The sequence below is a fragment of the Amaranthus tricolor genome, chromosome 16, assembly GCF_026212465.1.
Source record: "Amaranthus tricolor cultivar Red isolate AtriRed21 chromosome 16, ASM2621246v1, whole genome shotgun sequence".
In the NCBI taxonomy this organism is placed as follows: domain Eukaryota; kingdom Viridiplantae; phylum Streptophyta; class Magnoliopsida; order Caryophyllales; family Amaranthaceae; genus Amaranthus; species Amaranthus tricolor.
In genome coordinates, this window is record NC_080062.1 from 9,344,876 (window position 1) to 9,362,216 (window position 17,341).

Sequence of the window (17,341 nt, forward strand, 5' to 3'; positions counted from 1 at the left end):
ATTTTAATTACAATTATACTTTATAATAATATACATTATATATATATATATATATATATATATATATATATATATATATATATATATATATATAAATACTATTTATATTTTAATATTTTTGAAGCTACAAGCTTAAGTTAGCTAGCTATCACCTTATAAAATAACATACATATGTGGTAGTTACAAGGTATAGTTTTCAATTATGTTTGAAAATTGTACATAGTAAATATAAATGTACATAATTAAACTAGGTCTTGTATGTAAGTTTTTATATATGTAAGTTTTTTTTGAAAAATAGTACAATTAAAAAAGCATAAAGTAATTTTATAGTATGTTCTCATTTGCACTTCCTTCGTATTTTATTCATGTTATTTTGCTACGTTGTTCTTTCGATTGAAAAATAAATTTTGTTAGTTGTTACAGACAATAAAATTAAAAAAAATTAAGTGGTTGAATTATGTAAGTAAGATGAATAATGAATTAGAGTTTGAAGATGAAATTAAGAGAAAATATGACTTCGTCCCGAACTATAAATATAGAGTATGTGAACTTATCGTCAAGGGATTCTATAAATTGTAGAGGTTCAATATCATGCTCTTAAGAGAGAATTAGTGACGTGAAATCTTGTTTGAATTGTGTAATCGTATACTTTCATAATGTTAAATTTTTAAAAATTTATAGTAAAGCATAGTTTATATAAATGATCAAAATTATGCACTAGATTGCGTAAAAATTAAAATGTAATAAGTATAATGGAAAAGATGTAGTATTTATTAAATTTATTAACATTAGTCTAATAAAATTGTTGTTTTCAAAATTGTTTTAAATGTATTGTTATTTATATTTTTTAAAATGAACATATTATTTTTTTGTACTATAAAAGTCAATAATGGCATTATTATACTATCAAATTGGAGGAATAACTTTTTATTAAAAAGGCATCTATACATTTTTTAAAATAGATGTAAGGGATTTTAATTTTTATTTTCGAAATAGTTATATATAAGTATAAATTACCTCAATGCATGTAATGATGATGGAATACCAAAGCCCTAAAAAAAACAATGTGGAACCACCGTGTATCCCTCTGAAGTGATGGTCGTATAATCTGCCGGCATCGTCATACTTTAGACTATTAGGGTGAAGGTCGGCCATCATCTATCCAATTATTTTCAAAAATTTTAATAAAAAAAATGGCATTGTACATATAAGAATTTAGCTTTTATTTTAACACTACGTTTTAACACGTTATTTGTTGAACTCTCTATCGACATCAGGGGCGGAGTAAAAATTTTGGAGGCTCTATTTATTTTGCGATATCTTTCACAATGAAACCCTTCATTCTATCAAACGATAAAAAAATTTCTACATCAAGAAATATAATTTAAGGCAAAATATATAGTAATATTATATTCTAAAATCACTTCATTTATAAAAAAAGTGTACAAAGAAATCACTTAAAATAGTGTTGTTGAGAACTGAGCCTGAATATCACCATTTAAGGCTTCTTAATTTTTCTGAGAGCACTAAGTGGTCGGCTACCCAACTTGTACTCAAAATCGGCACCAGAGGCGGAGCAAAGATTTTGGATGCCCTATTTATTTTTGCGATATTTTTCAAAATGGGGCCCTTCTTTGTATCAAAAGATTAAAAAATTTCCATTTCAAGAAAAATAGTTCAAGATAATATATTGTAACATTATATTCAAAAATTACTTAAATATAGAAAAAAATTTATAAACAAATCACTCAAAAAGTGTAACTCTTTTCACATGACTTGAAGCAAAATCATCTACAACAGATTCAACATCAACTTCCTCCAAAATATCGCTCTCGATTGCCATTAACGCAAGACCATTTAGCCTTTCTTGTCACATAGTGCTTTGCAAATATAACTTCAACAATTTCAAATTTGAAAAACTTCGTTCTGCAGATGGAACAGTAATGGGAATAGTTAATAAAATTTTGTAAGCAATAATTGCATTTGGAAAAAAAGGAAAAGGTTTCATAAATTGTAATATGTGAATTGCTCCAATTTTCTTAGGTAAAAGCTCTCTAATTAAGCAACATTAACTCCACAAATAAATCATTTCTATCAATGTCGAATTCCTCACCTTTTCTAAGACAACAAATCTACTTTCCCATCGTGTGGTTGACAATGATTTATGTCAAAATTTTCACATGTTCGTTCAAAATAGTCCATCTTTTTGTAGATTTGGAAAATATAGTGTAAATACTTTGGACAATGCCAAAGAAGTTTCTTGCTTTGTCTGAAGTACTTTCAATGAAGACCAAATTGAGACTATGACAGCCACACAGAGTAAAAAAAGCTCTAGGATTCAATCGAATATGAGTTACTCTTATAAGAGATCGTTTCTCGGTGAGATGACCACAAAACAAGAAACTCATATGTTAATAATTATATTAGTTGGGCTATTCAACCCAACATCTCACAGTAAAACCGCTTCATACAAAAATTTGTAATCGAATTTTGGATCACTTACGAGTAGAGTCAAAATATGACATGTCTAGTCAACACTATATAGCTACATTTGATGAAACATGTCAACAAATTTTCAAATATATTATTGACGACGATCACCTGTGTAGTGTGACTGAACTCTGATCTACTATACCAAACCAGATAGTAGCAGCAACAAAATTGTGAGAAAAATACATTTTGCCAAATGAAGACAACTCTTCTCGAATCTGATCTCTTCGAATCAACCATCGTAAAAGCCTCGATAATAAAGTGAAACGAAAAGTTTATTATAGCATGTGCCCATACCATGAGTTTAGGGGAGGGCTTATTTCTGATCCATATAAACAGCATCAACATCATTGAGTGCGAGCAATTCCGACATCAGTTCCTTGTTTAATGCCATAGCTTCATCATCTACCTGTCATAGAAACATAGATATGAGATTAACACAATTCGGATAGAGAAAAGTAAAAGGAAAGGAAGAAGAGGAATTTGGAGGTATAGAGGATTCCTTGTTTGAATAACAAAAAAGAGAGCGGAGGGATTTGGAAATGAGGGGTTTGGAGGAAAAGCATAGATAAATTTTGTTAAAAATACAATCTCTCATAAAGTGGTAAGATTTGAAGGGTAAACACTCGTTTTTCTCCCTTTCCCTTCCTTTCCCTTCTAAACAAACACAAGGTGCACTCCCTCCCTTCCATAGAGTAAAATCAAAGTTGCATTGCATCGCATCGCCGCATAGTAAAGGTTTCAACATAAACAAACCGATATTTCTCGGGTTGTAAAAGTGTAAAAAAACCGTATTTTGGGCCATATCAAGAGATATCTTATGGTTCCAACCGATATTTTGGCGTTACGATAACTGCATGACTCATGTTACCGTATCACCGTTCCGTTACCGCTATCGCGACTGTTACCGTATCTTTATGCTATGCTCCCTTCCCTTCCCCTCTCCTTCCTTCCTCCCTTCTCTTCCTTTCTTTTCTCTCCTAATTTGCTATCCAAACAGTGTAAGACCCACTCATCAGCTGCTTCATGACAAAACATGGTGCCTCGAATGAAAATCTTTAATACATAAAACATAAGTGCAGAAAATCAAAAAATTATTCTATAAGATCTCTTAAAGATCATGTTATTCGAATGCCTGAAGCTAAGTTTAGGGTACAAGCAGCATATCAACGGTTCAACATGCCTAACAAATTAGATATCTTCACCCACCAACGTTCAACAGGATATCAACGGGTCTACTAATATTTAGAAGGAAAGAATAATATAAATTCTAAAAAAAGCTCAAGTTGGAACAATAAGTGCTCAACAAGCCAAAATTCTAGTTTATAGATATCTAATTTTGAGAATTATATTATACTCAGACACTCAGATTATATCCAAAATTTCAAGCATTACCGAGTTGGACACTCAGACATGTCATACGCTAACACTCGAATCTGGACAAATGGACAAGTAAAACAGACTAAGAATTCCAAAGACTAATTATTGACGTATAGGAGAAACATAAAATTAAAAGCTATCAAGGATAGTTGATGTATTTTGCTCAAAATCCTTAAGAACGATCCACAGGTCAATCAGACAATTATAGATCTGAGGAAAATAATCTACATCCCAGATAATCTAGTGTAATTCAAACTATTGATGCTCTCCACCTAGAAGGAGTAATTCCCTTCCCCCTTACCTGTATTGATTCTCTAGTCCACCTCCAAATCCAAAAAAATAAATTTTAATCCAGAGAGAGGCAGTAATTGCTTTATTATTAACTAAATCCAGGTGAAAAGAGACACCATCATTAGATAACTGTACCCCATATTGGCCCCCCTTGGACAATTTCAATCCCCATGCCACAGAACTAGTTTCCAACAGTACCATATATATTTGAGACAAAACATCATATCTGGACGCCACATGCTCCCTTCTATATTCCCTCATCAAGGACCCATATCTATAGATAAGCTTGAGGTCTATAGATAAGCTGGATACAATGTATTGAACCACCTTTTCACTGGGTTGACTCCAAAAGAGCATCACTTCAGTAGGGCTCCAGTAAAAGCAGCATGTTATAGTAAGATGCAGACAAGTACCACAATGGCACGAAATATCTACCTCCAATTATAGACTTCTGAAGTGCTACTGTCTTTTCGGGGAGTACAACCTTGTAACATTTGTCCACCAAACATTTCATATGTGAGCCAAGGTATAGACAAAAGATGACTGTGAACTGTGAAGAATGAAGTCCAAAATACATAATTTCAGGTTCTCAAATTTTTGACACATACTATGATAGTGCTTCCTTATGAAAATGGAAACAGTTATTCAGCTGGTCTGAATTGCTAAGAGTTATAAATATTACCTCGGCTCCCAAATAATGGGCAGGGGCAGCAAGAGCAGTTGACGCATATCAAAAAAGTGGGTGACATTTTTAGATCAAGTTAGATTTTGAACTTTATTCCATGGTAATTGGCAAGTTTAACATACACAGAAGATGGGACAAATAAAAGGGATAATGGAGATAAAAGATGAACAAAACTGACACATCCCTACTCAATTTAATGTTGGATTGATTCAAATTATGTTATTTAGAGTTAAAGTAGTGGTTAAGTGGGTGGTTACTATTTACATGGGCTGAACTCTCTAATTTTATGCGTGGCCAGTTACTTAGTTCCCCTATTTAATAGGTACTTGTATTCCATTTTTCTACATATAGTAATAAGAAAGTTATTGTTATACATTTTATATATTTCTCTCTATGGGAAAGAAGTTTTTATTTAGCAGTTACTTAATTCTAGTCAGTTATTTTAGGCAGTAATTATATATTCAGTTTCTTAATAGAACAGTGCTTATGTAAATACATAGATGAAGTTACTCAGTAATAATAATAAGAAAAACAGTATTTTCATAAACCAAAAACTCCATTATCATCAAATCTTCATGGTATCAGAGCCTTAGGGTTTAGATCCGGGAAGGTCTCATCATCTACCGTACCTTACCTGCAAATGGCCGATTTTCCAGAAGAACAAACACACAATACCCCAATGTCCATGGAACAGTTGGAACAGATGTTCTAGATGTTTCAAAAACTTAACAAAGCAAATAACCAAACAGAAAATCCAACCTCTGTCAAAATTTCAGTAAAACTCACATATCACAATTACACAAAATGGTGCAAATTAATGCACGTAGCCATTGGAGGTCGAGGGCGACTCAGCCACATCACTGCCATCCCTCCACCCCCATCAGATCCCAATTACGTTCAACGGGAACAAAGAGACGCCATGGTCATATCATGGATAATTGAGAATATAGATGGAGAGATTGTCAATCAGTTCCTAGATCATACGACAGCACAAAGTCTATGGCTAGGAATCGAAAGCCTCTTGGGATATGGAAGAGATGAACTTCAAATCTTTGATCTCAGTTCCAAGGCAGCGACGATGAAACAAGGCAATGACACTATAGAAGCTTACTATGGTAAACTTAACATGCTGTGGAAAGAGATTGAACGGAGAATGCCAAACCCGATGACATGCTCACAAGACATAACAGAGTTTAATAGATACATACAGAGACAACGACTTTACCAATTCCTCACTGGAATTCATGATAATCTTGACAAAGAAAGGAAAGAAATTCTCAACAGTGAACCCTTACCGACGGTGGAGATAGCCTATGCTACAATCAGACGAGAAATAGCACGCCGGCGGATTATGAATGGCGTCTCATCACTGGGAACAAATCCCTCAGAGATTGGATCGGGCTTGGCCACAAGAAACAAAGCCTTCCAGAATAGCCGAGAAGAAGATGACCAAAGAAAACTCCGATGTACTCATTGTGGTGGTTCAAGGCTAACTAAGGAAGGATGCTTCAAGATTGTGGGATACCCTGAGTGGTGGGACGATCTACGGAAACGGCCGGCCGCCACCAAGGCACCGGCAAGCCGGACCGGCGGCAAGGCCCACCTAATTACTGCCGACCAACCCGATACATCATGTAGCAAATCAGGTAAAGGAGGTGACTGGTGCAAAGGGGAAGGAGAAACAGTAACCACAAAAGGAATGGACTACAATGGCGAAAACCAGAAAGAGGAAGAGAGAGAAAGTCTAGCCGTCTGGGAGGAAGAGAGAAAGGGGGACACCAAAACCCTTTATCCCACCTCCTATTTATAATCAAGCAACCCTTATCCCAACCTCAAAACCCTTAAGCCCAAATATAAAGCCCAATACAATCTCCACAAGTCTCCTTAGCCATAAACGACACTCACAATGGATATTTGACTGCGGGGCAACGGATACAATGACCTTTGACCCCCGTGATCTTTTATTCACTCATCCTTCTAACCGAACGCACATCCAAACTGCCAATGGGGACTCTGTACCAGTTGACCAAGCTGGACCAATCCAAATCTCTCCTTCACTTCATCTTAAAAATTGCTTGTTCATTCCCAGTTTATCTCATAAATTGTTTTCGGTTAGTCAGTTAACCGAATTAAACTGTAATGTGCTTTTAACCTCTGGCCGTTGTATTGTGCAGGATGCTCAGACGGGGACGATCATTGGGCGTGGTACTGAACGAGGTGGACTGTACTATGTCGAAGGGGTGATTACAAATAGTGGTGCAATGCTTGCTCATGGATCTCCTGCTCACCAATCGAGGACTTGGCATCGTCGTTTAGGACATCCATCTTTAGGTTATCTAAAACAACTTTTTCCTTCTCTTAATAGTTGTTTTAAATCCTTAGATTGTGAAACTTGTGTACTAGCTAAGAGTCATAAACATTCTTATTCTCCTAGTAATACTCGTGCTCCCACACCCTTTGATGTAGTGCATTCTGATGTATGGGGCCCAGCCCCACAAACTGACTCTCATGGTTTTTCATATTTTGTGTAATTTATTGATGATTGTTCTCGAATGTGCTGGGTTTATTTTTTGAAACACAAATATGAGGTTTTTGAAGTCTTTGTCAAATACTATAACATGATCCTCACTCAGTTCAATGCCAAACCTAAAATCCTTCGCTCAGATAATGGTGGTGAACATATCTCTCTTGCAATGAAACAATTTTTTCTTGATCATGGTCTTGTTCATCAAACATCCTGCCCTGACACTTCACAACAAAATGGGGTTGCTGAACGCAAAAACCGTACCCTTTTTGAGGTAGCACGGGCTCTCATGTTTGACACTCATGTACCTGTCAAATATTGGCCTGAGGCTATTGCTCCTACCCAACAAAATCCTCAAATTCCAGACTCCTCTTGCCACACTCAATACATTTACTCCTGTTCCCTCCTTTCACTCCCTTCCACCTCGAATCTTTGGTTGTGTTGTGTATGTCCATCTCCCATCTAGAGTCCGAACAAAGTTTGAACCACGGGCAGTCAAATGTGTGTTTCTTGGGTATGGCCCTACACAAAAGGGCTATCGATGTTATGATCCTGTGCATCACAAACTTTATACCACCATGGACTGTGACTTCTTTGAACATTCTCCTTACTACACCCAGCCTCAAGCTCAGGAGGAGATTATGAGTGAGGATCTCAGTTGGTTGACTCATCCCTTGGCTGACAGTCAAGCTCCCAAAGAGCAAGTTGGCACTACCACCGATATTGCCACTGACATTGTTACTGAATCATCTGCTCAGACTACTACTCCAGTCCCTGAGCATCCGGCCGAACAAGAGGTAACACCGAGTCCTACTGCTCCTTCCATTGATATATCCACTGACCATATTGTGCCAAGTAGTGTTGTTGTCCGCAGGAAATATAATCTGCCCCCTCGAAGTACAAGAGGAATGCCTCCTAACAGGTATGATCCTGAGTATGAATCCCAGAGATCCCGATACCCTATTGGTAGACCGGATGATGAACAACTATCACAAACAGCTGTTGCTTTCAATGCATCCCTTTATTCCAGTACCATTCCGAAAACCACTGAAGAAGCCCTCCAAGAACCAAAGTGGAAGCAATCTATGGACGAAGAGATCATGGCTCTCCAGAAAAACGGAACGTGGGAGAAGTGCAGATTATCAGGTGATAAGAAGACGGTTGGTTGTAGATGGGTTTTTTTAGTCAAGTATCATGCTGATGGAACCATTGAGCGGTATAAAGCAAGGCTTGTTGCTAAAGGGTACACATAAACTTACGGGGTAGACTACTCGGAAACATTCTCACATGTGGCTAAAATTGATACCATTCGAGTCTTCTTCTCAGTAGCAGCAAATAAAGAGTGGCCTCTGTTTCAATTTGATGTAAAAAATGTCTTCTTACATGGAGAGATTGAAGAAGAGGTATATATGAAGCCACCACCTGGGTACTCAGATAAGTATAGCCAAGGAGAGGGGTGTCGACTTAAAAGAGCACTATACGGCTTGAAACAATCCCCTAGAGCGTGGTTTGGAGATTCACTACAGTAATGAAGAGATTTGGCTACAAACAGAGCAACTCAGACCATACTCTATTTCTCAGGCGGAGTGGAAATCAAATTACATGCCTCGTGATCTATGTAGATGATATGGTGATTACCGGAAACGACTCCAAGGAAATTGATCGTCTCAGGAGCAAATTATTCCAAGAGTTTGAGATGAAGGATTTGGGACAGCTGAAATACTTCCTTGGAATAGAAGTTCTAAGATCAAGGAAGGGGATATTCATCAATCAGAGAAAGTACATTTTAGATCTCTTAGCAGAAACAGGCATGTTAGACTGCAAGCCAACAGATACTCCTATGGTAGCTAATCATGGTCTACAAATCGTTGAAGGGGCAGAAGCAGCAGATCAAGATCGTTATAGAAGGATGGTGGGAAAACTGATCTACTTATCCCACACGAGACCAGATATTGCCTACGCAGTGGGGATTGTAAGTAAGTTCATGCATCAACCTCAAGTGGAACACATGGCAGCAGTCCTGAGGATACTGAGATACTTAAAGGGAACCAGCAATAAAGGAGTTTTCTACTCAAAGAATGATAATCTCGACCTTATTGGTTACACAGATGCAGATTGGGCTGGTGATCGGGACGACAGGAAGTCTACCTCGGGATACTTCACCCTTATAGGGGGTAATCTAGTCACTTGGAAGAGTAAGAAACAGAAGGTAGTTGCTCTGTCCAGCGCTGAAGCAGAATTCAGAGGGATAGCAAAAGGAGTTACAGAGATTCTGTGGATCAGGAAACTTCTAGGAGAGCTAGGTTTTCACCAGACACAGGCAAGCCTTCTATATTGTGATAACAAAGCAGCGATAAGCATCTCTGAAAATCCAGTTCAACATGATCGAACGAAACATGTAGAGATTGATCGACACTTTATCAAGGAGAAACTAGAAAGCAAGGTCATCCGTCTCCCTTTTATTAGATCTAAAGACCAACTAGCTGACATTCTCACAAAAGCAGTTTCATCAGAGGTCTTCAATAACACTTTATGCAAGTTAGGCATCGGTGATCCCACGACCTAACTTGAGGGGGAGTATGGGAAAGAAGTTTTTATTTAGCAGTTACTTAATTCTAGTCAGTTATTTTAGGCAGTTATTATATATTCAGTTTCTTAATAGAACAGTGCTTATGTATATACATAGATGAAGTTACTCTGTAATAGTAATAAGAAAAACAGTATTTTCATAAACCAAAAACTCCATTATCATCAAATCTTCACTCTCAACATGGTATCAAGAGCCAGAGTTTATGATCCGGGGTAATGAGGCAAAAAAAATAAGAGAAGAGGTAGAGAGGGTGGTGAGAGCAATAAAAAAACAATTGTTTGTCGGTGTGATTATTTGAGTTTTGTTGAGTGTTTTGGGTGTTAAATCGGTTGTTTTCAGTAATGTTTTTCACAAAAAAAAAAAAAAAAAAAAAAAGAAAAAAAGTGAGCATGAGTAACAAAAAAAATGGTCAGTTGTGTTAGGAAAGAAAACAAATGTAATTTCGAGTGAAAATTAAAATTGTTATGAGTGTTTGGTGTGCAACCGTGTCAAGTGTTGGTTATTATGTTTTATGTGTTCTATAGGTTCCTTTTTAGCCTATAAAAAAAGTTTGCTTGAGTGCTATGATGAAAAAGATAGGGTATTGAGTAAGTTGAGGTGAAGTAGCAATCTTCTTCACAAGTGTGAAAGTCGTGCTCAAGGCAGAGACGATTTCTTATGATATGGTCGTGGTTATGAAGTCAAGTGTCTGTTCATAAAACAATACTCGTTAAGTGTTGTGTTCGTAATAGTTGTGTTCAACCAAATGAAGCGTGTTTTTGTCTGATGGTATGTGTTTTGTGTTTGGGTTGGTGCATTGAGCAATTGTTCGTCAAGATGGTAGTAGTGTTTCATGATACTGCACCGTTCAAAGCAAATTCACTGCTAGTAATTTGTCCTATTTGAGCTAATGTCAAGTGATCAAAGTTATTTGTGTGTTTGAGTGTTATGCTATGTTACGAAAGAAGTCATTTATGGAAACAAATTGGATATTTATTATTGTGATGCTACACTGTCGTAACTTTCCAAGGAAACATCAAGTTTCAGCGTAGATTTGGAAGGAAATAAAGTCTTCTAAGTAGTTAGTAATTGTTGGTTATGTGCAGTTTAGTGTGTTATGGTTGTACGTCATTTTATTAAGCAACTAAGTTGTGTAACTTTCAATCAAGGAGGAGTGTTGGATTGATTCAAATTATGTTAGTTAGATTCAAATTAGTGGTTAAGTGGGTAGTAACCATTAAGGAGTCATTGCTAATTTGTTGGAGTAAGTCATGGGATCATGGGATGAACTCCTTATTTTTATGTGTAGTTAGTTACTTAGTTCCCCCTATTTAATAGGTACTTATATTTCATTTTTCTATATATCGTAATAAGAACGTCAGTGCTATACATTTTATGTATTTCTCTCAACATTTAAGAGTTCCCCTTCACTTATTTAGGCTAAAGGAGAATAACTGAGGCCTCCTCCCCTCATAAGCAACAAAGAAAAGAATAGTCTTTTTGAAGCAAACGTAGAAAATGAAATGGATCATTCCACCAAAATTCACCCCTCCGGCGCGCCCCCAAAGAGGGGTGGAAATCTGAAAATATGGAACGGTTTAACCCTTTCATTCAATTTCACAAAAAAAAAAAGTGCAGTCACTGCCAGTGGTCATTCTATCAATCAATGAGAATTAACTACAAAGAAATTGGTCTAATAGTCATGAGTCGCACTGAAATAAGAAACTTTTTGAATCATCTTCGTTTGCAGGTCAATCCAAATTCTGAACAAATATGCCTAAGCAGTGAGATGTTATGAAACAGAAGTCAATCATGATAAGCAATATTATCTCCATTCTTAAAAAGGATCACATTTTGCACCGTGAACTTAGATTTTCAGCCTATAAAGCATATTAATTCCACTCCATATACGTGTAAAAGTTGTCTCGTACAAATAATTTTTATTTACACATAATCTGACTAAAATTTAAATCAGAAAAGGCATTTGTAAACCATGAAACATTATACAACTTAGCATCGATAATCAGGTTATATAAAAAGGTATCAAGTTATTACGAATAGATATCAAACCTCAATAGGGGTTATTGGAAGTAGCTCATATCCACTATCAGGCTCAAAACTTATTCCTTCGTCACGAAGCTTTGATAGTATACCAGAGTAACCTTCTGGTGAACTTACAATTTTGTAGCACCTGTTAAAAAGGAAAAAGAAAAGTAATTAGTAAAGTAGAAAAGTAATTAGTAAAGTGGAAAGATTTTATTTTTGACTTTAAAGTACATAAAGAAACGCCTATATGCACTTCCAAAATATGCCAAAAGGAAAAAGAAAAGTAATTACTGCAGACAAATTACTTATATTATTACCTCTCAGACTGATCTTCTTCAGAGTCATCTTCGTTATCTGGAGGTTCTATCACATCCTCAGCACCAGCATCCAAGGCAATTTCAAGAAGCTGGTCTTTGTCAGCGTCACTGACTTTCACATTTACAATCCTAGCACGCCTAAACCTAAATACAACAGAGCCCGAATCTGCCATCTTTCCACCACAGTCTTTCACCACCTCCCTAATTGCGGCTACTGATCTGTTTACCTTATCTGTTGAGACCTCAACAACGAAGCCAACGCCACCAAAACCATATACCTAATACATGTAGCAAGCTACTAAGATCCAAAAACAATGTCACTAATAACCAACAAGAAAAGGGGAAATATTGAACAGAACACGAAACAATTTCAAATAAATCACTTTTTTTTAAATATCGTTGAAGAGAATCACCTCGTAGGCTTTTTCAATAAAAGCCTCTTGTCCCTTATCAGAGGCTTTCTTAATATTGCGCTCAACAATCTCCCTGGGGACATCAAGCTCCTTAGCCTTCTCAATCACACCAGCCAGAACAGTATTAGATACAGGATTTGTACCTCCTTTTTTCACACTACAAAATTTGCCAATAAGTACAAACGTTTCACTCATACTTGGGCTGTATGTTATATGCTTATGAAATATATACTTCAAAAAGGGAAGAGACGGGCTTTCCTTATAAGCCAGAGTTGAGGATGAAAAAATAAAGGAATGCGTCAAGTACAAAGAATGGCTTCTCATCCCAACAAGCTAGCTTAATACCTACAAAGTGATGCCTACTAACCCTATCACAAAGTGATCAAGACACCATCTAATATTTGTGCATGCAAGAAAAGTGGCTACGATGATATAAGCACCAAGGAGAATTTGCAGTTGATGTTAGCATACTTAGTTGTGAAGCCTTAAAGAGTAATAGCTGATATCTAAGATGGTAAGACCTAAAATAAAATTTCATCAAGATATATATATTCTTTGTGAATGTTAACAACAAAAACAAACAGAATCTTCTTTTTTAAACTCGCATAAGATAGAGGAAAAGTGTGGATCACTTACGCAGATACAACTTCCTTACCAATCTTTGAATACAGCTTCATCTTCTTTAGATTTTGAGCCCCCTACAAAAGTTCACCTACTACACTTGAGAAGAATAGAACATGACAAAAAAGATATTGTTTAAGCTCTAGCTACACTATTGGCTTACACAAAACAAAGCTTTCTTCAAGGTCACTAAAGTGCCACTATAATTTCTTTGCTAAAACGTAACACATCAGGTATCAACATATATTTCCTTAATAAAATGATAAAATGAAAAATGAAACAGTAGAAACAGAACTTAACATGATTCCGTTTAAAAACTAAAGAGTAACGGACACTAATCACTAGACTAGTCACCAAATTCAAACCCAGAACTTGATCGGAAATTAGTGGATCATAACCAGGAAATTTTGACCCGTGACCCAAAAATGACACGGTCCAAAAATACCGGAACACTTGTTTAAACCCAACCAAAACCCAAACTCGAAAATTTTGACACATGATCTTAATTTTTTCAACTTTTTTAGTTTCACGTCATCATATTTGGTCAAGAAATTTGATTAGAATAAGAGGGAGTAGTAACTAGTAAGACATTTTTATATTAGCAAAAATAAATATTTATATTGTTAAATTATAACAATGTTTATAATTAGATTCCTTTTTTAAAAAAAATAATGATCATTCTATTTAATTATACTTAATTAAGAAAACATTGCATTATATTTCATCTAATAGCAAGATATTTGTATATTAGCAAGAAAAGATATAGATATTGAAAAATTATTTCAATCATTATAATTACATTCTTCTTTATTATACCTTATTAAGCGAATATTGCACTAAATTGATATTGATATTGTGAGCAATTTTTACTAAAACAATCATAATTATTTAAATATTGAAATGGTGTTGGTTGACACAAAGACACTATATTAACCTTATTGTTAAATTAATGACTTTTGATTAGTAAATTTATCTTTTGTAGGGATTTAAAGCAGATATAAAATCTCGTTAATAAATTTAGAGATATATTATAAAAAGAGTGTTTCATCTTGAGCTAATTTATATTTAGAAAAAGTTGTAGGAAGTATATGACCTTCTTTTTTGATTGGAGATAAGCCTAGAGAATCCCCTTACAGGCATGGGGGAAGGGAAAATTTTTTTCGATAAACCAAATTTTTATTCTAAAGGTGAAAGGGAAAGTCTTTAACCACTAAATCAACTCATGATTCTAGATAGTAGATTAACTTCAAAACCTATGAGATCAACTCATGATTCTACAAATTCAATTCACGTATTTGACATTTTTTCCTTTGACAAAAATTGTTAAAAATAAGCTCATTGATACAATCTTAAGGGGTGTGATAAAACATGTACCATATGTAAATATTAAATTGATTATAAACATATGTTAAAATGTGTTATTGACTTTCATTTGATTTTAAATATTATAGTGATGATAAACTTATGTTAAAATATGTATTGACTTTCATTTGACTTAGAGACATATTCACTCCAATATAAGGAGTTAAAAGAAGATTAAATGCTCAGTAATGAATATAGAAATACTCTTAATAAAACCAACGAAAACAAATTACCTACTTGTTATTTTTATAACCTAATTACGTGACTTCTTAACAGATTCATGTTCAATAAAACATAGAAATATCGAGTTGCCCTCATTTCATTATTGATCATGTTATTGGTTGTTTTACAACACAAATTTTCTTTTCAATACAAGTTCTTTTAGATAACTAAAGTACTTAACACTAAAATGAATTGATGATCATTAAAATACACATTTATATCGAAGGTTCAAATAAAACAAAGTGCGTGTAACATCAACACGAGTTTCTATCTAGTATTTAAATAATGAATGTGTTTGGAAAATGGTTTTATAATTGATTTTTTGGTTGGCTTTTAACTTTTGTCTTATTGGTTGGTCAAACAGTCAAAAAAGTTGAAAATGGTAGTTTTTCATTGGTTTTTGGCTTTTTAACTCTAATAAAAACTCAATGTCCAACAACTAATTTTTACCAAATATCTCCATTATATATGAAACACATGGCTTAGAAGCTAGCAAATAAGTAAATACTTCCAACTGATCAAACTAGTCAACTACAACAATAATGACAACAACATAACAATTACCAAATATCTCCACAAAATACTAAATACATCCATCAATATGCGCACAAATTCATAGCAACATATATTTTTCAACTATTTAAAGGTTTTCCGACAATCTTCTTACCCTAATATTTAAAGGTTTTCCGACAATCTCTAACCCTTATGTTAAACATTGATATGTTCTCTTTCCTCGACACATGCATAAGCTGAAAATAAGGAGGAAAATATGAAGTACAACGGTGCTAAAGCCCTAAACTCAACTAAAAAGAAAAGGTAAATACCAATTTATATATCTTAAAGAACCCTAGTACACCAATGTTTCTTATTTAGGAATTAGGATCATCTCTCATTTCCTTGGTAAGCTCTATGCTCTAAGTCAGGTCAAGTGTGCCTAACAATCTCATCCCACACTTCTTAATCCATTTCTCTTGAAATCTAAAAAAGCTCAAAATATATCTCTTTAAGTCCAATATAAACTTCTCACATTTGGTGACTACAGCATTTGTGTTCCTTCTAATTATCCCGAACCAATTAGTCCAAGCACATCACAAACCAACAATAAAACATCCCCTGGGATTAATTTGGCCAGTGAAAGGAGTGTCACCCATTTCATTAGTTAGACTTCAAATCTCATTAAACATGATGAATGATCCACCTCATCCACCTAACTTTGTGGAATATCTCAGAGACACAATGTACCACAAACCAAGAGAACAAGGAATATTTATACGTGTAACACAGTCCAAAGTTACTTGAAGCCAATTCAACTCAATGACAATGAAAACTCGAATCCTAATCCCTGTCAAGCATTTCACCAAACATGTGTATGCATTGGGAAATCCCTTATAAAGTGTACAAAGAACAAACAAAAAACCAGCTTAATGCGAAAGGCACTTCAACAACGCACCCAAAAACTAACCCAAGTAATATTATCATAGCAACAATGAAAAACACTCTTTTATTGTACTAAGTTATAACAAACATAAAAATTGAAAAACATAGTTAAGCAAATTAAATACCTTTCTGTCGGCAATTTTGCAGGCGCGCCTACCCATGCAAAGAGGAGAGAAAGTCCAAATCTTTCTTACAGAAGAACATGGTTCATAATATTCATTATATAAATGTAATTGTGAATTCCACAAATTTGATGATGATGGAGAAGCTGATGAGAATCTTTTCCAAATCCTACCATACCTTGAATGATAAGCTACAAAATGAACAAAAAAACAAAAAATCAAACAAAAAATAAAATACAAAAAAAATAATCAAATAAATTGTTTGTTCAGGTGAAGAAAAGCATACAGTAAGGAGAAGGAACGGAAGAAAAATGGGATTTGAATAAAGCTGTGGTTGTTGCAGTTGCGAATCTATGAAGAATAGTGCCTAATGCTCGAATTGAAGAAGATGAAGCTCTCATTTCAATTTTTGAATTAAGGGTAGAGCAGATTTTCTTGGCACGATCTTACTGAGATTGCAGCTCGAAAATGAGGTGATGGCCTGCGATCGGGCTGATATGGAAATTCCTTCCAAATTCTGATATATTTTGACCCATGTGATGCACAAAATACTCTAATCTTTTTGAGTAATCAAAAGTGCAAAATATTAGTGAATTTTGCTCAAAATAATATTTAAATCAACTAAATTTTATTTTAGAGTCATTAAAATTTTATTTTCCACTCTATTATTGTAATCTAATCTAATGGAAAAAATAAAGCAAAAAGAAACGCAAATATACTAGAACTGGTGATATTGTCAACAATTCTATATTTTTAGTCCAAGAAAACTAAGTTTATCTAGTATGTTGAGATTGCTAATAATAAGTCTTAGCTTATATGGACCGTCAAGTAGAAAATAATATTTTGGTGATATTAAAAGCAG

At 34.8% G+C, this 17,341-nt stretch overlaps 1 protein-coding gene across 2 annotated transcripts; it reads right to left on the reverse strand.

The window, feature by feature from the left end:
* Window positions 1–1,621: 1,621 nt before the first annotated feature.
* LOC130802879 (probable transcriptional regulatory protein At2g25830) lies at window positions 1,622–17,012 on the reverse strand. 2 transcript variants are annotated; one of them, XM_057666986.1, is made up of 8 exons: window positions 16,766–17,012; window positions 16,483–16,670; window positions 13,352–13,413; window positions 12,716–12,872; window positions 12,303–12,580; window positions 12,010–12,130; window positions 2,788–2,899; window positions 1,622–1,926 (listed from the first exon to the last, which is right to left on the reverse strand). In XM_057666986.1, the coding sequence occupies exons 1-7, from the start codon at window positions 16,878–16,880 to the stop codon at window positions 2,807–2,809; spliced, it is 1,014 nt and encodes a 337-aa protein (XP_057522969.1). In that variant the 5' UTR covers window positions 16,881–17,012; the 3' UTR covers window positions 1,622–1,926; window positions 2,788–2,806. The 2 variants fall into 2 exon arrangements, with proteins under 2 accessions (XP_057522969.1, XP_057522968.1); XM_057666985.1 differs by lacking the exon at window positions 1,622–1,926 and having other exon boundaries at window positions 1,977–2,899; window positions 16,766–17,011.
* Window positions 17,013–17,341: the final 329 nt, after the last annotated feature.

Coding starts and splice junctions, on each gene's coding strand:
- LOC130802879 (XM_057666986.1), bottom strand. CDS start 16,880: ATGAGAGCTTCATCTTCTTCAATTCGAGCATTAGGCACTATTCTTCAT. Junction 12,873..13,351: donor GGTAAGGAAGTTGTATCTGC/GTAAGTGATCCA, acceptor CAAATTTTGTAG/TGTGAAAAAAGGAGGTACAA. Junction 12,131..12,302: donor GAAGAAGATCAGTCTGAGAG/GTAATAATATAA, acceptor CCTTTTTAACAG/GTGCTACAAAATTGTAAGTT.